Here is a 25618-nt window from a genome sequence, read left to right as displayed (position 1 = left end):
GAAGGAGGAGAAAAAATAAATTTCAATATAAGGATGTTACTTAGATAGTGATTTAAATAAAGTTTAAGAAAAACTTGGAGAAAAATCAGGGAAATTTAACATTGAGTGGAAATTTGATACTAAGAAAGTTTTGTCATTTTTAATGGTAATGCTGTTGGAGGATTTGGGGACATGCTAAAATATTTATGGTTGAACATTATGATGTCTAAGATTTGCCTCAAAATCATCTGTCACAGGAGAAATTGTGTGTGGGAGTAAAGAAAAAACAATGGCCAAGCGTTGATCACAGTTGAAGCTGGATAATGTTACATTGGAGATTAATGATACCATTCATTCTAATTTTACATATGCTAACAATTTTCCATAAAATAACATTTATAAAAAGAAACAGTGGATGGATACTTGAATTGGGCATGTTCATTTTTATTAAGCAAATAAATTCTAATAAAAATAATCATAAAGATCTCTTTTATACTTAAAGTAGGAATGAACAGTTAACATAAAATGTATCAAAATTTAGTCTCCGTTTTCAGCCCAAATCTACTATTTGGCTTAAGGTTCAATCTCAGCCTTTGAAAGACTAGATCACTCACTGTCTACATAAGTCTCTTATCTGGCACCCTAGAACTTACGCATGATCTCTGACACAGTGATTATTAAATAGGTGACCATCACATCGAATCAGTATAACAATACCAGTAATATAATTCAGGCAAGTCTTCTGAATTTATTGTTAATTAACAATAATTTTTATTAAATTTTAAAAATAGTTCAGTATTCTAAATGTAACTTAAAGCAAAAATGTACTTATGTGCTTTAAATGTTAACACTCTATCATTCACTTTTAAGTATATTTACATTTAATACTGCCAGAGTAGTGTTGTAATAATTAACAATGATTGTTAAAGCTGCTAATTTCAGGTGTAGAAAAATGAGAACATTTAATTAGTAAAATATGGAACTTTTAGAAAAATAAAATAGTCTTCTTGAGCCAATATATATTTTACAAAAATTCAAATAATATAAGAAAGAATAACAAAGATGACATTATATTCATAATTTTAGTTGGTGTAGACTATTTGGCATATTAGCATTCATAACATTAAAAAATTAAACTTGAAGAGTTGTATTTAATTTCCAGGTCTCTAATTTCATTTAATCCCTGAGTCTTTTAAGAAAAAATCAAAGTTGGTAATTGTCCACATCTTACAAGAGTAAATTAGAAGCAAAATGTTAACTTGCTATCTCTAAATTAGGTGAGAAAAGAAGACTCCACAAAGCATATATAACAATATTCCCAATACATCTTCCTTAATACAGAGATAGTAGAAAATGAAAATTGTATTAAAAAAAGAAGAAAGTGTTTGAAAATGACGAGAGAAGTAATTTAGCAGCTGTTAACACTGAGAAATTATTGTAAGGTCAAACTTCAAAACCTCATTAACTGTTAAAAATTTTAAATACTTTATTATTTGATAGTGACTCTGTTATCAAAGTGAAATTCACTTTGTTCACAGGAGGTCACAGTTCAATTCCTGGTCAGGGCACATGCCCAGGTTGCTGGCTCAATTCCCAGTGCGGGGTGTGCAGGAGGCAGCCAATCAATGATTCCCTCTCATCATTGATGTTTCTATCCCTCTCTCCCTCTCCCTTTCTCTCTGAAATCAATAAAATATTTTTTAAAAAACATAGAAATTCACTTTGTTCAAATAGTGATTTTAACACTCAAACATTCCACATTCCAAATTGTTATTTTTTGGTGCATGATGGATGGGTGGGTGGGTGGATGGATGGATGGATGGATGGATGGATGGATAAAAAGATGGACAAAATAAATATATCGAGAATATTAGGACTATGTACACATATGTAAATATGTATGTGTACATATTCCAATAATGACAAGGCTGTAGAGAAAATGTTTGTGGCAGCATCTTCATTAGAACAATACTTTAGGAAAAAGCTAAAAAAATTCATACTTTTTTGCTCAGACATTTCAGTCATAGGAATTTATCCTATGCAGTAGAGAATTCTAAAACATGAAAGGTGTCCATGCATGGAGACATTTACTGAAGCATAATTTCCAATATCATAAAATTGGATATAATCCAAATATCCCAAAATGGAGATGTAATAAGACATGTATCTTTTCCTATTTGGAGTACTCATCAATCCTGTTTTTGCTCAATTTATTTTTGCTAGCCTTAATATCCCAATTTCAATGTCACTTCCTCAGGAAAACATTGAGGAATGAATTTCCCCCCCAATTGGAATCAAGTCTTGTTATTATACACCAGACACTATGTTCTATTGGAGTTTATACTTAATATAATTTTATTTGGGGGTTTATTTGAGAAACACTTCTCTCTTCCCACTCTCCTGCAAAAAGTACATTCCATGAGAGTAGGGGCTATATTTTATTCACTATTGTATCTTCAAGGCACATGATAGTTATTTACTTTGAGTAATTAAATATCATAAGATAATTAAATATTATCAAGATTATGTGGCAAAATATTAGAGTGAAAACCATACAGGGTTTTATGTCTATGTTTATCATGGAAAGAAATCAAATATGTATGTATACATTTATGTATGTATGCATATGTATATGCTGTATATATATATAGTAGGTCAGAATAGAAGTCAGAAATATAAAAATAGTTTTATTAGGGTGATGTTATATAAGTGATTTCCCATAAAATTCAAGAGGGAAACATATTGCATGGTAATCCTAAACCATACATGGTCCTAAAATACTGTGCACAATCACTTGCACATAAACCCCTTTCAAATCTGGTCCAGATTCACCCTTTGTTAGGTCAAGGCAAAAGCGGGCATTCTAGAACAGAGGCACCAAGGGCATACTTGAACAGTGTTGCAGAAGGAACCTTAAATCAGAGGGTATTCCATAGCTGGCATTTACTCGCAATTTTTATCTTTCAGATTAAGATAGAAATTGTTGAAAGCTAATGAAATAGCAATCTTACTAAAAAATAAAGTTGAATTCAGACCTCATAAGTTGTTATGAACATTAAGTGAGTAAACTGCATAGCATAGTGTCAGAGAACATTCAATAAATGTTAGCAGCTATTCACTATTATTAATAGTTAGAAGATTCTAAATGCTATTTAAAATGTTATTTATTTTCACATTTACATTTAAATATTTTACTTCTTAGCAAGTCAGTTTTATAAAACTAGAAAAACACCCACACACAACTTCTAACCTTTAGCTCTGTGGAGGCAGCAGCTAATTTTTTTGCTTCAGTTAATGTGTGCAATTGCTGATAGTCTACTGGCTTATACTTAATGCTTCTCATTCCATTTTTCATACAGAATACCAGATTATCTGTTTTCCATCAAAAAATAAAATGAGAAAGAAATAATATCACATTATTGGACATCAAAATACAGTTATAGCAGCATGCTGACTACTGGTCTTATTTTAAGTATTTTAAAGTAAATACAAGAAATAATATATTACAACATTCACAGTATATTTGAACCTATATCTATAGAAACTTAAAATATATTACTACTATATTCCTTGCACAAAATTACTTCTAAAGGGCTATCAAAAAAATACTTTCATTTAAATTAGTATAGTGAGAATATTTTTAAAGTATAATGCCAAGATACAAAGTGTGACTACTTTTTTAATTTAAAAAATGTTAGGCAGCAACTATAAGTATTTAAGTATCACATTATTATGAATCAAATTAAGTAAATAGATTTTTTTAAAGTCATAGCTGTATTTCTTAGAAAAACAAAAACATTCAATTCGATTTGAAAAAAGGTTGAAAATGAAAGCTAAAAAATGTAATAGGCCAAATAAAACCAAAATGATATGAATGGACAGAGTGAGGCGCTGTCCTATTCGCCCCATCTGCTCCACAGCCTCGCAGGCCATACACAGATGAGCCTCGCTGCCCTGAGCGGTGGCCAGCAGAGAGCTGAGGTCACCGTGAGTCAGAGGCAGGTGCTGCAAGCGTTGGAGCAGTACCAGAAAGCCCGAGTCCAGTTCCTGCAGATGGTGACAGAGCTGGCGACCAGACCCCAAAACATGAGACCCTGCAGAATGTGGGTGTAATGTCTTTTCTGAGGCCCATTCTTCTGGATGTGGTCCCAACATTCAGCCGACTGCCGCTTTGGCTCTTGGGAGACTGGCTAATTATAATGATGACCTAGCAGAAGCAGTTGTCAAGGACGACATTCTTCCACAGTTTTCTTCTTCAATGGCAGAACAGAATTCTATTCTAAATATGGCCTCACCCTGCCAAAGGAACAGAGCATGCCGTTCACCTGGACCCCGCTGATGCCAGCTCCATCCCAGAGCCCCGACCTTAACCTTTCAACAGACCTTAAAAACCTCAACCCCTCACGGAGATAGGGCCATTAGCTATCTTTCGCTCTTGGCCCCTTTCCTCCCTTGGAGAGTGAATACACCTCTTTCTGCTCAAAAATAAATAATAAAAATAAAGTAAAGTGATATGAAATGTTTGAACAGGCATTCTCCATCCAAATACTTAGTTTAGTATATTAACTATTTTGATAAAGTAAAACATAAGTAGAGGGTACTTAAGGCCAAGTCCAATAAAGAATAATAACCTGATTAGTTCGAGAAAAAATTATTTTTACCTTAATTATGAATCATGTGTCATGTAACGTAATTAAGATTTGTTAAGTATGTCATGGAGCACATGACTATAAAAAGGCTCTAAACAATTTTAGGACAAGCACAATGAAGAAAAACATGGTTGAAGATGACTAAAACACCCATTGTATTGAAATAGCATAGTACTGGCACAAGAACAGGCATATAGATCAATGGAAGATAACAGAGGCCAGAAATCAACCCACACCATTATGCCCAATTAATATTTGATAAAGGAGGCAAAAGCATACAATGGAGTAAAGACAGTCTCTTCAATAAATAGTGTTGGGAAAATTGGACAGGTACATGCAAAAAAAATGAAACTAGACCACCAACTTACACTATACACAAGAATAAATTCAAAATGGATAAAAGACTTAAATGTAAGTCACAAAACCATGAAAATTTCAGAAGTCATAGGCAGCAAAATTTCAGACATCTCACATAGCAGTATTTTTGCCTAGGGCAAGGGAAACAAAAGAAAAAATAAACAAATGGGACTACATCAAACTAAAAAGCTCCTGCACAGCAAAAGAAACCATCAACAAAATAAAAAGAAAACCCACTGTATGGGAGAACATATTCATCAATGATACATCTCATAAGGAGTTAACTTCCAAAATGTATAAAGAACTCATTCAACTCAACAAGAGGAAAACAAACAATCCAATTAAAAAATGGGCAAAGGACCTGAATAGACACTTCTCCAAAGAGAACATACAGATGGCCAATAGACATATGAGAAAATGTTCAACATCACTAATCATCTGAGAGATGCAAATTAAAACTACAATGAGGTATCACCTCACTCCTGCCAAAATGGCTATTATCAATATACCAACAAACAACAAATGCTGGTGAGTAAGTGGAGAAAAGGAAAAATCTGGTACACTAGTGGGAATGCAGATGGGGCAGCCACTGTGGAAAACAGTATGAAGTTTCCTCAAAATATTAAAAATGGAACTGCCTTTGACCCAGCAATCCAACTTCTGGGAATATATCTTAAGAAACCCAAATACCATCAGGAAGAATATACGCACACCTATGTTTGTTCATAACAGTGTCATTTACAATAGCTAAGATCTGGAAACAGCCCAAGTGCCCATCAGTAGATGAGTGGATAAAAAAGCTGTGGTACATTTACACAATAGAATACTATACGGCTGTAAGAAAAAAGGAGGAGGAGGAGGAGGAGGAGGAGGAGGAGGAGGGGGAGGAGGGGGAGGAGGGGGAGGAGAGGGAGGAGGGGGAGGAGGGGGAGGAGGAGGAGGAGGAGAAGGGGGAGGAGGGGGAGGAGGAGGAGGAGGAGGAGGAGGGGGAGGAGGAGGAGGAGGAGGAGGAGAGGAGGGGGAGGAGGGGAGGAGGAGGAGGAGGAGGAGGGGAGGAGGGGGAGGAGGAGGAGGAGGAGGAGAAGGAGGAGAAGGAGGAGAAGGAGGAGAAGGAGGAGAAAGAGGAGAAGAAGAAGAAGGAGGAGGAGGAGGAGGAGGAGGAGGAGGAGGAGGAGGAGAAGAAGGAGAAACTCTTACCCTTTGCAACAGTATGGATGAAGCTGGAGATTATTTTGCTAAGTGAAATAAACCAGGCAGAGAAGGACAATATCACATGATCTCATTTATATGTGAAATCTAATGAATAAAATAAACTAACAAAATAGGACCAGAGGCATGGATACATGGAACAGACTAACAGATCTTGCAGGGTGTTAGGTAGGACTGGAAGAGATTAAGCAAAGAACATAAATGCATAGCCTATGTACACAGACAATAATGTGGTGAAGACCTGGGGTGGTGCAGGGGCTAGGTAGATGAGGGCATGATGGGGGGAGAAATGGGGGACATCAGTAAGTGTCACCAATAAAAAATATTTTTTAACACTCATTGTAAGGGAACTAAAGAAACCTTCAATTTGACCCCCAAAATTAGCTTTCCATGATTAAAATTTTTAAAATCAACATCCCAACTTTATATCATGCATAATCCACCATAAATCATAAAACAGACATGGAAATAAAAAAAAATACCTGAGCTATCTTTTTTCTGAATTGTCATGAATGGTCGGTCTCTTTTATTCATGCTTTCCATATCTGTCAAGGAAACAAGACACAGCTAAATTTTACAATGTGATTTTTTTAACGTTTTTAAAGATGTGTTAATTGTAGTGTTTTGTAAAATAAGGCCTAGGACTAGGTGCATTTTATTAAAATTTTCTTCTCCTTGCTCTTAGAAGCCTCCTTCCATTTGTTTTTGGTTTTTTTTTTCCCCCTCTTGCCTTTCCTGTTTTTGGTCTCCCCAATCTCTAAATTCTTAATTCCCCGCTCTTGTATTGTGCCAGTGACTGATAGATATTTTGTAATTAAAAAATTATGTATGTTTTCCTTTGAGTTCCTGGGAGGAAGAAACTACATAAATTAAAGAATAAAGCAGCTATCCAACTTACTCCCTACTTCGATTAAGCAATATTGCACTTTTGGTGGACAGGGAATATGCCATCCATTTCTACAGAGCACCTGATGTCCAGCTGTCACCTCCTTCAGGGATGGACTCACCTGCAGAGTCCAAAGGCATACCATTGCTGGGGCAGCCTACACCTAATGAATGAGCAAGACAGGGATGTAAAGGCCCAGCAGATTGGACCCAATGTGGGCCACTCTGATTTGCAATATGTGTTCCAAAGTTCCTTGCAGGGTTGACCCAGACTTTGCTGAACCTGCATTGAAATTTATTTTTTCATCACTTCTATTTTTCTTCCTCCATCTTCCTTTCACAAGTTTGGATCCGTGGATAAATATATAGCACTGCAAATTCTGCCTCAGCATCTCCTTCCAGAGGAAGTATCCACTAAACTGAACTGAGCATCTCTAGGGCATCAGACTAATCAAGTGGTTCTCTAAGTAACACTACCCATTTTTCACAAATTTTTGTCCCATATCCATTAGGTTGAATTGTAACCCACCTTTCTATGCTTTTGATATTGTTTCTGTTAAAAGTGTTTTTGTTAAAGATGAATTGCCAACTAATATGTAACCTGTGAATAAGCAGCATATTTGTGTAAGAGTCTAGGAACTAGCTTTGGGGGAGGAAGCTGACTCTAGCAACCAAACATTCTGACTCCAGAAGACTTGCTGACTCTCAACCATAAAAATCCGACCTCTGTTTGACCAGTTTCAAGATAATCATCGGAATGCAAATGTGCTGACTTACATGAAGAGAACTTTCAACCTCTTCTCCCTGATTTCTTTTTTCTGTTTCCCCTCGCCATCCTAATAAAATTCCCTGCCTGCACTAAGATGTTAAAAAGGTTTTTGGGATGGGAGTCTGCCATCTTCTAAAGCTGCTCAGGCACTTGAATAAACCATCTTTCCTGCACCAGCACCTGTCTTTCAAAGTGGCAGGCAGTTAAACCTGAGTTCGGTATCAGAACTACCCATGTCTAGTGGCCTTTGCAGTAGCCTAAATCTTCTTAAATGGAAGGAAAAGTAGCACAAGTCCATGACTTTTGGAAACTCTGCCAAATTACCAAGATTGATTGGTAATCAACTTTAGGATTGATTGCCCACCAACTTTAGGAATGTAGGGATAAACTCCAATGTGTAATTCTTTAGGGTCTCTGGTCAAGAAACTCATTTTTCAAGCCTTTAATAACACTGCCAAAGAGTCTTATTTCTACTCACAACCACATCTTATCCATTAAGATTCTTCTTCTTTTCAGAAGGTATTGCACATCCAATCTGTACATCTATACTGCCTCAAGTCACCATCACCTTCAGCCAGGATGACAGTAGAAGTTTCACTTTGTATACTTACAGTCCATTCCCCACACAGCGGTCCAAATAACCTCTTAACATTCTAATCTGATCTTTCTTGAATTCCTTCAATGGTTTGTCATCAACCTTTAGAATAGTATCTAAACTTCTTCTAATAGCTTTACCTTATCTCAGTGGTCGGCAAACTCATTAGTCAACAGAGCCAAATATCAGCAGTACAATTGAAATTTCTTTTGAGAGCCAAATTTTTTAAACTTAAACTATATAGGTAGGTACATTGTTATTAACTTAATTAGGGTACTCCTAAGCTGGCCTTTGCTAAAAACGTCCTCAATCTGATTGAGGTACTTTCGTTGAGGTCGACCCCTTCCAACTCTCCCATCCACACTCATCCTTTCGTCTATCTCCTTTCGTTCATCCTCTCTATATGTCCAAACCATCTCAACATACCTTTCTCAATCCTTGACACTACATCTTCTTTCACTCCACAATGTTCCCTAAAATTAACTTAATAAAATTTACTTAAAGTTTTAAGTCAACTTTGCACTGTACTGCACGCCCGCACGTGGTATTCTGTGGAAGAGCCACACTCAAGGGGCCAAAGAGCCGCATGTGGCTCGCGAGCCGAGGTTTGCCAACCACTCCCTTATCTCATTCACATATTCCAACCACAATGTGTCTTTCTATTTCTCATATACTAAGGTCATTCTGCATCAAGACCTTCCCACTTGCTGTTCCCTTTGCCTTAAAGACATTTCCTTCATTTTTTACCTGGTTGGTTCTTTCTCAACCAACATGTCACCACCTCAGGAAGACCGAAAGAGACTTCTCTATCTAATTTAGGGATGACCCCTATTTCTCTCTCATCCTATTCTTTCATTCTCATAATAATGTGTACTAGTCTTCATATTTGCATGTTTACTGATTTGATGTTTGTCTCCATCCTTAGACATGTGGCCCATGTTTGTCTTATTTCTGATTATATCCCCAGTGCACAGCACACAATAGTAAATGCTCAATAAATATTATGTAAGGAAAAGGTAGCTGGTGGTAACTAGATAGCTTCTAGTCCAGCCGTGGGCAAACTACGGCCCGCGGGCTGGATCCGGCCTGTTCGGCTGTTCTATCTGGCCTGCGGAGCAGAAAGAGCGGAGGGTTCTCTTGCTCTCCCCTCCACTCCTTCACCAACAGCAGTGTTAACATGGCAACGTCGGGAAACACGGCTGCAGCTCCTTCTTCTGAGTCCAGTTTAAGAACCCATTGTGGCCCTCGAGTCAAAAAGTTTGCCCACCCCTGTCTAGTCCCTCAGAAGAACTGTAATAACAATTCCTAAATCTATACTATAGCCTCTCTCTACCAACAACAACCTTTCAATTTTTAAAATCTGCTTTGATAGCATAACCTACAGACAGGAGTAGCAAATTTAAATGCCCTGGGCCATCAGGTAAGTTAAGTGAGGGAAGCAACAAGGTACACAACCGTAGGGAGTGGCAGAAAACATGGAAAATGAAAGAGTATTTCATTCCTAACAATAATCAAATACTTTGCTTTTTAATGCAGGTACTAGACAAATAAAGTGAGTCTACGAAACAAATATACGCTGTTCTCAGCAGCCAGTTTGTGAGGTCTGGCCGACTGCATCTCACCTCTAGTTTTCACCTCATTCTCCCACCCGTAGCTTACCTAAGTTTGTCATCTCCATTCAGGAGAGACCTCATCAGTACTCAAATTGATTAGTTTTAGTCTTTCCTTATTGGAGAGCTTAGTCTCTATATATTTAGGACTCATTTTTCTTGGGATTTAGATTGCAAGACTGAGGCTCTGAAATGAAATGGGGTTTTGCAGATTCCCTTTTGGTTACCCTAGGTTTAATCCTGTTTAATTTCTTCCTCTTGGTTTTCAGAAGAAAATTACGAAGCCCACACAATGTTTCTCACCATTTCTACATAGTTCAAATTTTAATTATGACTATAGAACCTTTTGAGGTAGGATACATGGCAACACAGCTGCAATCAATAAAAGCTACAGGAACTGTCAAGAAGTAAAACCATCCCCCACCAGATTTATGGCTTCAAACCAGTGAGATCAGCTCCATCCAACATGCGACTTATTTCACCTAAGGGTAACCCCAAGCCTCATTATACACTAGTTTTAATACATTAGCATGCTAAGCGACACACCCTGTGCCATTATGACCAGAAACAAAAAGCCCATATAAGGATTCAAAATGGTGACCAAGTTCCTCTGAGAAACCTCTACCCCTTTCCCGGGAAACTCCTGAGTAGTCCCCCCCTTTATTGAATACCCTACCCCCCACCCTCTTTAAATGAAACTCAATAAAAGAAACAAATTCTGATAGAGGGGGGATGCTCTGTCTGTGAAGTAGCCCATTCTCTGTCTAATGGCCTCACTAATAAACTCACTTTCACTTTAAGCTCTATGCGGGCTCTGTTTTTAATTGTTTCCTTCGCAAAGCTAGAACCCACAGTGGGTCATGAACCCCTGAGTCCCCAAACCCCCGGAATGCCTGCATCACTTATACTAGAAGACATTCTGGAAATCATGAATTTGAAACCTAGTTTGTTTTCAACTATATAGAAGGCCAAGTGGAAAGACTTCTTGACCTACATTTCTTAATATTTATATATAAATCATAAATAACTACTACTCATCTTTCAAGAATGTCGAGGGCTGCTGAAATAATTATTAAAATGGGATATTATAAAACTGATTTAATTGTAGTGTTTATTTATCAGGGAATTAAATAGACATTTAGATTTAGAATCTAAAAAGTTCATATATAATCTACTTATTCTAACAAATTGCCAGTTATAAAAATAGTCTCAGATGTAAAGTGTGGTATTGGGAATAGAGTAAAAAATATTGCAATAACAAATACTGTAATAGCTGTTTATGGTGCCAGATGCATACTAGACTTATCAGGTGACCACTTTGTATATACATGTCTAATCACTATTGTACACCTAAAACTAATGTAATATTTTTAAAATATGTTTTTATTGATATTAGAGAAAGAGAGAGAGAGAGAAAGGGAGAAGGAGAGAGAAAGAGAAACATCAATTTGTTGCCTTCTGCATGTTCCCTACTGTGGATCAAGCTTGAAACCCAGGCATGTACCCGGTCCGGGAATCGAACCACCCACCTCTTTACACAGGATAACAACCAACCAGCCACACTGGCCAGGCACTAATGTAATATTGTGTGTCAAATGTAATTGAAAAATAATTTAATTTTTAAAAATGTTCTCACCACACACAAAAGAAATAATTTACATAGTCTAGCTTCTCATTTTAACATTTGAGATGATTGAGGCCAGAAAATTGATGATCACAGAAAACTTCAAGCCCAAAATCTCATATTCATAGTATAAATATTTCTGAAAATGAAGGTTCATTTCATAATCAAAGTGGAGGCCTAAGCCAATCTGAACTAAAATCAATTGGTAGCAACCTTGACCCAAACTGAAATTTTTCCTATTTAATGTGAACACACATACATTTGTGTAAAAGTGTTAATGTACTTAGTGATGGGATGTTGCCCAGGCACCATCAGTTTTAAGTAATAAGCTCTACATCATATTTCTAAACATCTGAAAAATTCAAAATACATCTGGCCCCACAGAGTACAGATAAGGGATTTGAAACTGTATTAAGACATTCTCTGATTCCCTAACAAGCATATGTCATCTAGGTCATTTCAATTTCATGCTTACTAGTGACAAATTCAAAGTGGCTACTTCAGCCTCTAGTTAAAATGCTTTTGGCTGAGTAATGGCTACTTGAACAGAATTTTCCATGTTCAATAATTGAAGAGCACTTAGTTTCACAAATTATTCCATGTTCACATTGTGTGACATTTTAGAATTGCTTATGAGTATCATCAAAATGTTAAGCCTTACATCTACGCAATTACTGAAAATATTTTAAAATAATATATGTTATGGGAAATTACTAATAGTGTAGGAAGCACATTTGATATCTAATTTAATGATAGTTTTGCAGTAGCTAGAAGGTTGAAAAACATTTTAATGTAAAGTTAATTTTTACAAATTTACTAGAGAATCTAAACTTTAAAAATAAAAAAATACATGACCTCAACTAGTCTGTTCCAAGTAGCTAAGCAATCAGGAGTTTAGAGATGAGGAGCAAAATAGCAAAGAGATCATTTATATAATGAGGTAATCTTTTTACAGTATTAAAATCTGCATTCTTCTCTTTCCTAAGAAAATCTTTCTTAATATACTGAAGAAGAAAAGGTCAGTTGTACTTAGACTTAAAAATGCATAACATGTGGACAGTTTGTTACTCTAAACTGCTTAACTGTGTAGATAGATAGATTAGCCAATCACCCTCTGAGGATGTTTTCAAAGCTGATGGGGACTCTGCCAGGCCAAACAGTGTGAGAACAATATGTTCAGAAAAAATAGTTTAGATGTAGCATCAAATTATAACTTTTTCATATGAAAAATCTCAAGACATTTTAAATGTTAATTCAAATATTATAGCCAAACTCTAACTTAAACTGTATTTTTCCAACATGCAAAATTCTCTTTTAGATTTTAAGCAGAACAGCACACATTATTTCCATTATGAGACATATGCATTATAGTTATCACAAGGTAAAATGATTGTCCTGGAAAAACTAACGGAACCTAACTGTACAGAAAACTGTAAGGTAAAAATTAAAATGTCCATCTCTATTTAGTCCTTATATCCCAGCTGTGCTGTTTCTTTTTTTTAATAAATCTTTATTGTTGAAAGTATTACATATGTCCCTTCCCCCTCCGCCCCCCCCACCCTCTCCACCCCTCCTTAACCTCCCCCCCAAACCTTCACCATCCATCCACTGTCTGTGTCCTTGGGGGTGGGGGGGGGGGGGGGGGGGGCGGGTGGGAGAAGAGATCAACCAAAGCAACACCACTTCTTTAACATGATCCTTTCTCCTTTCAGTTTGTCCAGTTCCTTCCTTAATCATTAAGCCCTTAGGACATCAGATTCTGATCAGCATCAAACTATCTTAAGAACAAAGCCTCAGGCCAGTTGACCACAGAAGCAAAGTTTAATGAAGCTAAAGATAACAGCCAGACTTCAGTTGTGTTTCAGCCCCAGACCCAGGAAAGCAATTAAAGACCACACCCTCATGAAACCAGACAGAGCAATTCTATGGCTGACATTAGGAACTGATACAATGATCAACTGCTCCCTACTCTGACCCCAACCCATCAGTAGAGCCCACAACCCCAACTCCTTTAGCCACCAGGATTAATGATTTCCCCCTATATATATATATATATAACCCATCCCCTGGGAGCCATCCAGGAGCCAGGTCTTTAAGCATAAGCTTACCTGTGACTCTGAGCTTGGCACCATTTCCTCAACTAATAAACCCTTACTTTCTTGACTTCACAGTCCTCTTTGCATTTGCCTGGGCTTTGATATGTGCAGGCAAATTGACCTCTTTAGTCTGGTAATAGTCTTTAGCCCTGGTAATCATTTTCAATGTTTTATTTTATATTCTTTCAAAGATTTTCTATGCATACACACTTGTAATCATTATGTATACATACAGTTCTACAAGTTGCTTTTCATTTAATAACTTGATTATCTATCCAGGCAATGCACCTAGAAGTTTTTGAGGGACTTCAGAGTTCCACAGAGTGGAGCCTCTCATGCTCTTACTCCCACTATGTTCTCAAAGCTATTTTAATCATTCAAAAGCCCAAGAGAAAATGCATATATACCTAGTTTAAAAAAGTACATAGTGTAAAAACAAGGGGGTGGGGGTGTGTGTTACAGGCCTTGAGGTGGGGGATTTTGCAATATTCTTTTATCTAATTTTCTGATCCCAACTATCATCACACAAGTGCCTGGTTTAATTATGCCACATAACATAGTTACAGGTTCTGAGGATTAGGTTGTGGGCATCTTTGGGGAGCCATTGTTTTGCCTACCACAAGCATTGTGCATTCTACAAATGGTTTGGGAATCTATACAAACAATTTGGAGGATATGAATTATATGATAACTGATGAAGAGGTTAAAAATAAAAGGGACCACAAGGAAGCAGGCAAGCTTCTTACTTCAAGTCCAGGTGTGTAGGATAAGAAGCTGGATTCCCAAATTGGGTCAGAAGAAAGCTGACAAAGTCTTCAGTTTAAGCACACCTAACATGGCAAGTCAAGTCAGAAGGACACACTCACATGCACTCTGGAAAGGGAAAACGTCTCAAAGATATACAAATAGAGCAAGTTGGAAAGGATACTGCAACTGTAGGTTAGGTTCAAAGGGGACTTCATGTATAATGAAACATTTGCATTTTTAAACAAAGGATGTATCTACATATATAAAAGCCTAAGCAACCAAATGACCAAACGATTGGTCGACCGGTCACTCTGATGAGCACTGACCACCAGGGACAGATGCTCAATGCACAGGATCGGGCTCCCTCCTGTCATGGATCAGACCTGTGGGGATCAGGCCGAAACCGGCTATCTGACATCCCCTGAGGGGTCCCGGATTGCAAGAGGGTGCAGGCCAGGCCAAGAGACCCCACTGGTGCATGAATCCATGCCCCAGGCCACTAGTATATGTATATTTATATAATTAAGAGTAATAAATATTATTCTCAAGTGCCTCAAAAACTCAAATATTCATGATCTACCAAATGATTTCCCACTGCTTTCTCGGACAAGGTTCAAACTCGGCAGAGAATGACAAGGACCTTTTAAATTTAGCCCTATCCTATCTGGTCCCTTCCTTACCCATTTCCTCATATGCATGTTACACTCCAGCATTTTAAAACCTTTTGCAGATTCCTGAATACACAATGTCTGTGGTTGGCAGAGCAATGGCTCTCCAAAGATGTCTACATCCTGGCCCTCAGAACCTGCGACTATGTTATGTTACATTGCAAAGGAGAATTCAAGTTGCAGCCAGCTACTCAGTTGACTTTATCCATGGAGGTTACCCGGGATTAACCAGGTGGGCCCAATGTAATCACCAGGAATCTTATAAGAGGAAGACAGGAGGGTCACAGTCAGAGGAGGTAGGATGACAGAAGCAGAGAGGAGGACTTAAAGATGCTACTCTGCTGGCTTTGAAGTTGGAGGATTCAGACCATGACCCAAAAAATTCAGGCAACCTTTCGCAGCTGGAAAAGGCAAGGAAATAAATTTTCCCTCAGAGCCTCCAGAAGATGCAGCCCAGATCAAACCTTGATTTTAATCCAATGAGCCCTATTTCCAATGTCTGACCTCCAGAATTATCCTATCTAATAAAAGACAAAAAGGGTAATTAACTGTACCTCTGCTATGCTTCCCATTGGCTAATCAGGGCGATATGCAAATTAACTGCCAACAAAGATGGCGGCCGGCAGCCACGCAGCTGAAGCGAACATGAGGCTTGCTTGCTCCAGTGATGGAGGAAGCCAAGGTTCCCCGCCTGCCGCGGCCTGGCTCTGAGCCTGAAAGCAACAATGTTTCAATTATAGACGCTAAACAAACCCCAGATACCTGCTTTCAGCGGGCTGCAGCCTCAGACCTGGGAGCGCCAGTGACGGCAACAGAGTTTCAATTATAGAAGGTAAATAAATCTCAGAATAAAAAAAAAAGAAAAAAAAGGAGAGGCTGGGAGCTTCAGTCACTGGCCAGCCTGAAAACGGCCCTCAGCCCCTCATCCAGGCTGGCCAGGCACCCCAGTGGGTACCCCCACCCTGAAGGGGGTGTGACCAGCTGCAAACAGCCATCAGCACCCAAGCGGGACCCCCCACCCTGATCCAGGACACCCTTCAAGGCAAACCAGCTGGCCCCCACCCATGCACCAGGCCTCTATCCTATATAGTAAAAGGGTAATATGCAAACTGACCCTAACAGCAGAATGACTGGGAATGACTGATCACTATGACATACACTGACCACCAGGGGGCAGACGCTCAATGCAGGAGCTGCCCTCTGGTGGTCAGTGCTCTCTTACATGGGGGAGCTCTGCTCAGCCACAAGCCAGGCTGATGGCTGCCAGTATAGTGGTGGTGGTGGGAGCCTCTCCTGCCTTTTCAGCAGCGCTAAGGATGTCTGACTGCAGCTTAGGTCTGCTCCCCGCTGGCAAGTGGACATCCCCCGAGGACTGCCGGGCTGCCAGAGGGATGTCTGATTGCCATCTTAGGCCCAATCCCCCAGGGAGCAGGTCTAAGCCAGTAAGTGGTCATCCCCCAAGGGGTCCCAGACTGCGAGAGGGCACAGGCCAGGCTGAGGGGCGCCCTCCCCCCGAGTGCACAAATTTTTGTGCACCGGGCCTCTAGTAAGATAATAAATTTCTGTTGTTTAAGCCACTAAGTTTGTGGTTATTTGTTACTGAGCAATAGGAAACTAGCAATGCTCTGTCACTCCTCCCTACCTTTGCACGTGCTGTTACCTATGCTTGCAATGTCTTTCCCTGTTTTTGTCTCTCAGGCCAATGCCTCCTTATTTTTCATTCCCATCTTATGCATCCTACTGGAGCTTCTTTTAATCTAGGTAGAGATGATTTTTCTCTTCTCTTGTATGAATATCTATTTTGTGTATACCCCTACTGATGCAGTTATTCATTTATTCCAAAGGTTATTAAACATCTATTGAATACTAGACAAGGGATATAGATTTGTTCAGGCTCTGCAGAGAAGCCTGTCCTGGCCATCTCATCTGAAGCAGCCCCCTCCCTCCACCATTAATCATTCTTCATCTCCTCAATTTAATTTTTTTCTTCATAGCACTCTTCACTAAATGACATTATACTATGTACTGATTAGTTTATTTGTTTATTGTTCCCTTCTGCCACTAGGATGTATACTCCACAAACACAAGGCCTTAGTGATTATCTTTATATCTCCAGAGTGCCTAAAATCATGCCTGACATATATTAGACACTTAATGTATACATGCTGAAAAAGCATCAAGTGATTGCATTACAGATTACAGTCCTGTCTCTAAGGCTTTCTAGTATTAGAGACAAACACAAAGTTTTCACCTCCTCTTCTTCAGTTTTTAAAATCTAGGCTGGCCTGTTTGAGATGAAAATGATTATCAAGAACAAACTCTAAACCAAAATGGGCAGTGGATTGATGTGCATGTCAAGAAGTAAGGAAGGAGGAACAATCCCACTTTATCTTGGTGAGTTTCAGTACTGACCGTGAGTTCATGTAACTGCAGCTGAATGTGCCCCTTGACCAGCAAGTGATTGAGCTGCCAGTCACAGCACACAACCCCCCACATGCAGAAGCCTGGGCAATGTCTATATTTATTAGGAATCTAAGGCTATATATGCCATCTTACTTCTCCAAGGGCTGAAGGGCAAAAAGGACATTCTTTGCATAATAGACACATAATCTGTCATTGCTCCAACATATACTGAATGAAAAAGGCAAGTTGCTCCATGATACATACCTTATGATAACATTACATAAACATGCACAGACACAAAACAATATATGTATATTACACACACACACACACACACACACTTACTCACACTCTACAAAGGGAAAAAGTCTAAGGCAGTGGTTCTCAACCTTCCTAATGCCACGACCCATTAATACAGTTCCTCATGTTGTGGTGACCCCCAACCATACAATTATTTTCGTTGCTACTTCATAACTGTAATTTTGCTACTGTTATGAATCGTAATACAAATATCTGATATGCAGGATGTATTTTCATTGTTGCAAATTGAACATAATTAAAGCATAGTGATTAATCACAAAAACAATATGTAATTATATATGTGTTTTCCGATGGTCTTAGGCCAGTGGTTGGCAAACCACGGCTCGTGAGCCACATGCAGCTCTTTGGCCCCTTGAGTGTGGCTCTTTCACAAAATACCACATGCAAGCGCGCACGTACAGTGTGATTGAAACTTCGTGGCCCATGCGCAGAAGTCGGTTTTTGGCCTGGGCGAGTCTATTTTGAAGAAGTGGCGTTAGAGAAGTGGGGGGTGTCGGTCGGTCGGTTGGGCCGCGGGATACGCAGCACGGGGGAGGCGCCAAATATCAACAGTACTTAAACTATATAGGTAGGTTAATAACAATGTACCTACCTATATAGTTTAAGTTTAAAAAATTTGGCTCTCAAAAGAAATTTCAATCGTTGTACTGTTGATATTTGGTTTTGTTGACTAATGAGTTTGTCGACCACTGTCTTAGGCGACCCCTGTGAAAGGGTCATTCGACCCCCAAAAGGGTCGCGACCCACAGGTTGAGAAGCACTGGTCTAAGGGATATACAAACAGACCAAACTGGAGAGGATATTGCAACTAGAAGGTAGTTTCAAAGGGGATTTTAGCTTTATCTGTAATGAAATCTTTGCACTTTTAAAATTTCTTTATTGATGAAGGTATTACATATGTGTCCTTATCACCCCATTACCGCCCCCCCTCCCCACAATCTGCATTTTTATAAAGAGAATATATATGTGGATATAATTAAGAGTAATAAACATTAGTCCAAAAGGTCTTATGTCTAAATAATTATATTATCTATTGTAGGACTAATGCAGTTACACTAGAGATGAAAAACGATGATCCAGTGGGTTCAGCTAGTGAGAGCCCCAGAGCCTGATCACCCAGTCACACCATTTCTGACCCTGACGAGTCTGGGCTACTTCTGGAGCACCCTGACCCTACCAAGTTGCAACAGCCTTGTGAAGCCCAGCCTAAAATATCCCGTTAACTTTATTTTTATTTGGAATATAATCAAATAATATTTATGCAAATTTGTTATGCCTTGTATATTTCTTCTGAAATCTTTAACAAAATGATTCAAAACAGAGTACTTTTTCTTCTGATTAATAGTCACAAATTCATTGCTTTTTCTGTTAAGTACAAGCTTGTTCATTAAAAGAAAACTGTGGCCATCAAGGCCACAAGTAAGGTTGTAGAGTTCAACAATTAAATGGAATTTTGATGTGCTTTTCACTATTATTGCTGTGGAAATTATAGCATCTGAAGTTTAAAACTGTGGCAGACACAGCTAGCTGCTAATATCTGTCCTCTCTTATTTTCTTCCTAACAGAATCCAATTTTGTTCAGGGTTAGAACATTGGCCTTCCTTGATACCTCTGAGACTCTCAGTGACATGTGACACAGTTAAGGCCAATGAGATATAAGCAGAGGTCTTCTGGGAATTTGGAAACAAGATTTGCTTTTTCATATGGGCACTGCCCTTCTTCCCTGTCCTTCCTTCTTTCTTCCTGCCTCGAATGTGGATGTGAAACTAGACATAGGTAGGCTGTCTATGACTATGTAGTATTAGGATGAAAGATGCTAACTATTGCAGAGAGGAAAGCCAAAGGAGCCTGGGGCACTGATGATATCAAGAATCTGCTGGGCCCTGGCCTGGTAGCTTAATTGCTTAACCTGTCATCCTGATATGCCAAGTTTGCAGGTGTTTTCTTGTTTGTTTGTTATTGTTAATCCTCACTCAAGGATTTTTTAAAATGTATGTTTAGAGAGAGTGAAAGGGAGACAGAGAGAAACATTGAAGAGAGAGAAACACATTGATTGTTTGCCTCCTGCATGCTAGGGCAAGATTGCAAGTTTGATCCCTGGTCTGAACACATATAAGAATCAACCAATGAATGCATAAATAAGTAGGTCAGCATCTCTCTCTCTCTCTCTCTCTCTCTCTCTCTCTCTCTCTCTCTCTCTCTCACACTCTCACACACACACACACACACACACACACACACAACACCCTTCCCTGTCCCTCTCTCTCTAAGATAAATTTTTTAAAAAATCCCTGTACTAGCTGTGGACTACTTCTCTCTGGACTTGTTATGAGAAAAATAAATCCCCAAGCTTCTGCAATCAGGTTCTATAACTTTCAGCCAAACAAAATTTCCAACTAATAAAGACTAAAATTTTCTGAAGCACACAGGAAATCTTGATGCCTCTCCATAAAGAGCAGTATAAAAATTCTTCTAGAAAAGTACCCATCAATACAGGCACAGGATAAAATACTAGAAAATATTACTGTTGTTGCTCTTCAATAGTAGTATGAGAAAATTAAATCTAGCAAAACTTCTTATTTTAAAACTCCAATAGAGTTTCATTTGTAGTTTCAGCATCGCTGAAAGAGAGTAGGTAAAACGATGTGTAGGAGGTTCTAGAAGGGGAAACAAAAAAAATCCTCAGAAACTTAATTTCACTACCAAAAGATACTACAGAAGAATGTTATTTGTGGGTTTTCAATACTCTAGAATAAATAGTTTTTCCACAAAGGATCAATTATGAGAGTAGAAATGTTCTTTTAAAATGCTACATAAAAGTTGCTTTTAATTTTTAATAAAAAATAGCAATCCACCACTCCTTAAGAACAAAGACTATAAAACCCAGTTAAATGGCACTTCTTGAAACATGGTAACACTAGTACATTTTGAGTAAATGAAATAATTATAATAGGTAAGATATATTAATTTTTTATGTTATTGACAGTTTAAGGAAAAGATCTCTTAGCTAAGTCATGAAGAAACAAAGGGAAAGATTAAAGGAATTAGGTTTAGAGGGAGGGAGAGAAGGCCACATATGAGATATCCATGCAATGGGAGGTTTTAAAAAGATATTCCTATAGAACACATTATATTATTAGACAAACAAAATAGATTTGTTTAAAATATAATTGAAATCAAAGCACCTCCTCAAAGGTAAGGTATGCCTTAGTTCTACAGCAGTGTTGGACTTTAGAATAAAGTTACCAAAGACTGAATTTCAACTCCATCTGTCATAAACTGGGACTCTCAGCAAATTACTTAAATGGTAGATGAGACCAAAGAACTGTAAAGATGCCAACTATTCCAAATTGATTTATACAATACCAAATGAACTCCCAGAAGATTTTTTCTGCAGATGAAAATTGGCAAGCTAATTAAAAAATGTGTATAGAAATACAAGGGACAAAGAATAGCCAAGGGAATCTTAGAAGAGAACAGAGCCGGAGGATTTACAGAACCATATATCAAAATCCATTATGAAGGTACAGTAATTAAGACAGTGTGTTATTGGTACAAGGATGGATAAATAGGCCAACCAACAGTATAAAGGGTCAGGAAACAGTTCCATACACATCTGGTCACCTGATTTATGACCGAGCTGAGGCACACTGCTGGGCAGTGTGCAATGAACAGTCTTCAATAAATGGTCCCGAGTAAGGTGGATGTCCATATGGAAAAAGGAATCTTGACCCCCTATCTCTCAACATTCAAAAATAGCAATTCCATATGTATTAAAAGTCTAAATGTGAAAGATAAAAAAATAAGGCTTTTAGAAGACAACATAAAAGAACATACTCATGACCTGGAGTTGACAAAAATGTCTTAAACAGTTCACACACAAATATGCTAATCATAAATGAAAAATATACTGTTAGGAAATACTAAAATTAAGAACATCTATTCATCCAAATATACCATTAAGGGAATGAAAAGGAAACTCAAGGGGTGGAAAAATACATTTACAATACATATATATTCAACAACAGACTTGTACCCAGAATATAGATATTTTTAAAGACCTACAATTTGATAAGGAAAATGAAGACAACCCAATAAAAAATGGGACAGAAAACACGACTAAATATTCCATAAAAAAGGATACCCAAACGGCCAATAAACATATAAAAAAGGCCTCATCTTTATTTATTAGGAAAATCCAACTTAAACCCAAAATGCAATACCACCATAAACACACCAGGATGGCTAATATGAAAAAGAAAATACCAAATTTAGTAAGAAGGTAGACCAACCAGAACATTCATTCTCACACACCGTTGGTGGGAGCAGAAATTGATACAATCTCTTTAGAAAACTCATTGGCAGTTTAGCCACTATGACCCAGCCAATCTACTCCTACATATACTCAACAGAAATGTGCACAGAGTGTGTGTGTGTGTGTGTGTGTGTGTGTGTGTGTATATATATATATATATATATATATACACAAAAAGTATACAGTGGGGCCTTGACTTACAAGTTTAATTCGTTCCGAGACCGAACTCGTTAAGGAGCTTGTTAACTCAAATTACTCTATCAACTCAATGCAAAAAATCGGCCGAGAGGCAGCTGGTATCTCAAAAAACTCGTTAGTCGGGACACTCGTAAATCAAGGCCCCACTGTATGTATGTATACATATACTTATATGTACAGTATAAATATATTCACAGCAGCACTATTGTTAGTAGCCTCATATTAGAAACTACCCAAATGCCTATCAGTGGTTGAATAAATTGTGGTAAAATATTAACAAATTTACTCTTTAGCTTTTGCTGTAGGAGATGAGGCTGTGTGAGATGAAAAGGATAGTAAAATATTCATGAACATTAGTACTTTTTTAGGTCAAGAAAATGATGCTGCTGGTTGTGTCCCAAGAGAAGGGTTCACAAGGGAAGGGTACATAAACATTAGGCATTGTTCTTCTCTGAAGTATGAATTAACTTAATTGTTCTAAGACTTATAATTACTAGTGGAGGTTAATCTGACAAGGTGACAAAGTTGATAAACTGGATGAGAGGCACTCACCTAATTTTAAAATCAAATCTGTACATTCCAAATGACAACACAATGTACTTTACAAAAAATGTACCATAAGATTAATATCATAGAATACTGTTTAATGAGCATGTAGAACATATAAAAATCATAAAATAAGATACAAAAGAGACCCGGCTGGTGTAGCTCAGTGGTTGAGTGTCGACCTATGAACCAGAAAGTTACAGTTTGATTCCCTGTACATGCCCGGGTTGCAGGCTCCATCCCCAGGATGGGGCGTGCAGGAGGCAGCCAACCAATGATTCTCTCTCATCATTGACGTTTCTATCTCTCCCTCTTCCTTTCTCTCTGAAATCACTAAAAATATTTTTTAAAAATAAGATACAAATGAGGAATAATTCTTAATTTTATAAGTGTGTATATATAAAAATATGTACATGAATATTTAATCAATTATTATAAAAGTATACACCACAATGCTACAGTAGTAATGGGAATAGAATAATTTTTATTTTCTTCTTTTTTCTCTGAATTTTATATATTTGCAGAGGATTTGAAGAAAAAAAAGTTTTGTTTTAAAACTATTTTAATTATTTTTAAATTTGACAGTAACAGACAGACTGACTTACAGAGGAAGTTGCTACCCTAATTCACCATCATTGCTGAATACTTGAGGATGTCTTTCCTACAAACAAGGCTATTCTGCTGCATACAAGAAAAGCATCAACAGCAAGAGATTAACATTGATAACATTACTATCAACTAATCCTCAGAACCCATTTGCCAATTGTTCAAATAATGTCTTTTATAGCAAAAAGCTCCAGTTCAGAACCAAACACTGCATTTAGTTGTCATATCTCTGGTCTCCTTCAGTCTGAAATTGCTATTCAGTAGTTGACTTTCATGATCTTGATACTTTTGAAAATTATAGGCCTGCCCTAGCTGGTACGGCCCAGTGGGTAGAGTGTTGGCCTGCAGACTGAAGGCTCCCAGGTTCGATTCCGATCAGCATCAAATCATGTTAGGAACAAAGCCTCGACCACAGAGACAGAGTTTCCGCCAAACTGGAGATAACATCTAGGCCTCAGTTGTGTTTCAGCCCCAGGCCCAGAAAAGCAGCAACACCAGACAAAGCAATGCCATAGCTGCCTCGGGACCAGATGCAATGACCAACAATTCCCTACCCTAGTGCCCACCAATCAGTAGAGACCAAGTAAGTCCCTTACCCTATACACTCATTTTGATAAATCAGCATATTAAAAGAGCACACTGGGAAAACTGATGAATATTCTATTGAGATTTTCCTGAGACCTCCCCTAAAATTACTACCTTTAGAAACCAGATAAAAGATTGGTAGATAAAGAGATGATAGGTAGATAAATAGATAGATCACCATGCACACTAATATTCCCAACTGCAATACAACAGTATAAAGCTCATTTTTGTTTTCTCCTTGTGTGTATTTATAACTCCTATTCCAACAGTAAGAAACCCAGCCCCTGTTAACCTTGATATCTTTTATTTGACCAACTTCCCATATATAACCAATCTCCCATTTTGGATGCCTCCCTTCCTCTGCACTAACGCCTTTCTTCTCATCCATCTTGCATGCCAACAACCCACAGCAGGTGCCCCACTCCCACCACAATATGAGCTCCAACATACCATGGAAGACTATACCCTTCCAAATGGACTCCTTCCTCACACTGACTCCTGATTCTGCCCTCGGAGCTACTGCATGCATATACCACTTCCTCCAGTTGAGTTTCAAAACCTTATGTCAGGCTTCCTCTCCATGTATACTGATGCACCTCTCACCCTGCCTGGACTCTGAAGTGCTGCACTGGGTTATCCCCATTCAGAGATGCAGCTGCCCCACTTCACTGGAATTCTGACACCCACATCAGGCTGCCCCTCTGCATGGATACAGTCCTTATCCTGGCTGGTCTCTGGCACCAGCACAGGTCAACCCACCCAAATGAATGCCCTCTCCCCGCCTTTTGGGCTCCGATACCATTGTCTGGCCCATGGTGGTTACCTCCCCTTCCAGTGTAGAAACCAGTCTTGCTCTGCCTCATCTAAAGGCTTTAGGACTTCAGGAGGGCAAGAGAAAGAAGAAAGTGGGTAGAGGAAACAGTGCCTTCTTAAATAGCTAATGTACCACAACAGAAAATCTCTACTTTGTTGTTGTTATGATTTAACAGTTTTCTATTGACATCTCTAAAAATATTTGATATATAAATTAATTTCCTCTATAGTAGTCATACTCTTAACATAAGGACCTGTCAACCTTTATGTTTGTACAGCCTTATTTACGATTGTAAAACAACAACAACTGGGAATAACTCAAAGGTCTATAAACAGATGAATGGATAAACTAATAGTGATATATTCAAAGATAGTAAAAAAAAAGAAAGTTATCATTAATGAATTTCAAAGTAATTATGCAACATAAAGGAAACCAGAATAAAAAGAGTAAACATTTAATTATTCTAGTCATGTAAATTCTAGAAAATACAAAGGTATCTATATTAATGGAAAATATTGAGAAACAATATATTAAAATGTATACTTTGTCACTTAGGTGATCACTTGGCATTACTGTCATCATAAATTCACATGCACAAAAATGGGCACCAAAATTGTAGAATGGGTTTAAGACTATATATTT

General features: G+C 38.1%; 1 protein-coding gene across 1 annotated transcript in view; it reads right to left on the bottom strand.

Annotated features, from left to right (window-relative positions):
- CCDC148 (coiled-coil domain containing 148) overlaps nucleotides 1-25618 on the bottom strand; it is a 226082-nt gene that overhangs the window by 148858 nt on the left and 51606 nt on the right. Inside the window, exons 3-4 of the mRNA XM_036320389.1 lie at nucleotides 6677-6739; nucleotides 3230-3351 (exon numbers count right to left, since the gene is read on the bottom strand). Coding sequence (XP_036176282.1) covers nucleotides 3230-3351; nucleotides 6677-6739 — 185 coding nt within the window. The remainder of the gene's footprint in view (nucleotides 1-3229; nucleotides 3352-6676; nucleotides 6740-25618) is intronic.

This window comes from Myotis myotis, unplaced genomic scaffold (genome assembly GCF_014108235.1).
Source record: "Myotis myotis isolate mMyoMyo1 unplaced genomic scaffold, mMyoMyo1.p scaffold_m19_p_8, whole genome shotgun sequence".
NCBI lineage: Eukaryota > Metazoa > Chordata > Mammalia > Chiroptera > Vespertilionidae > Myotis > Myotis myotis.
Note: the sequence above shows the minus strand (reverse complement) of the source record. Positions and strands in the feature narration are given on the sequence as shown.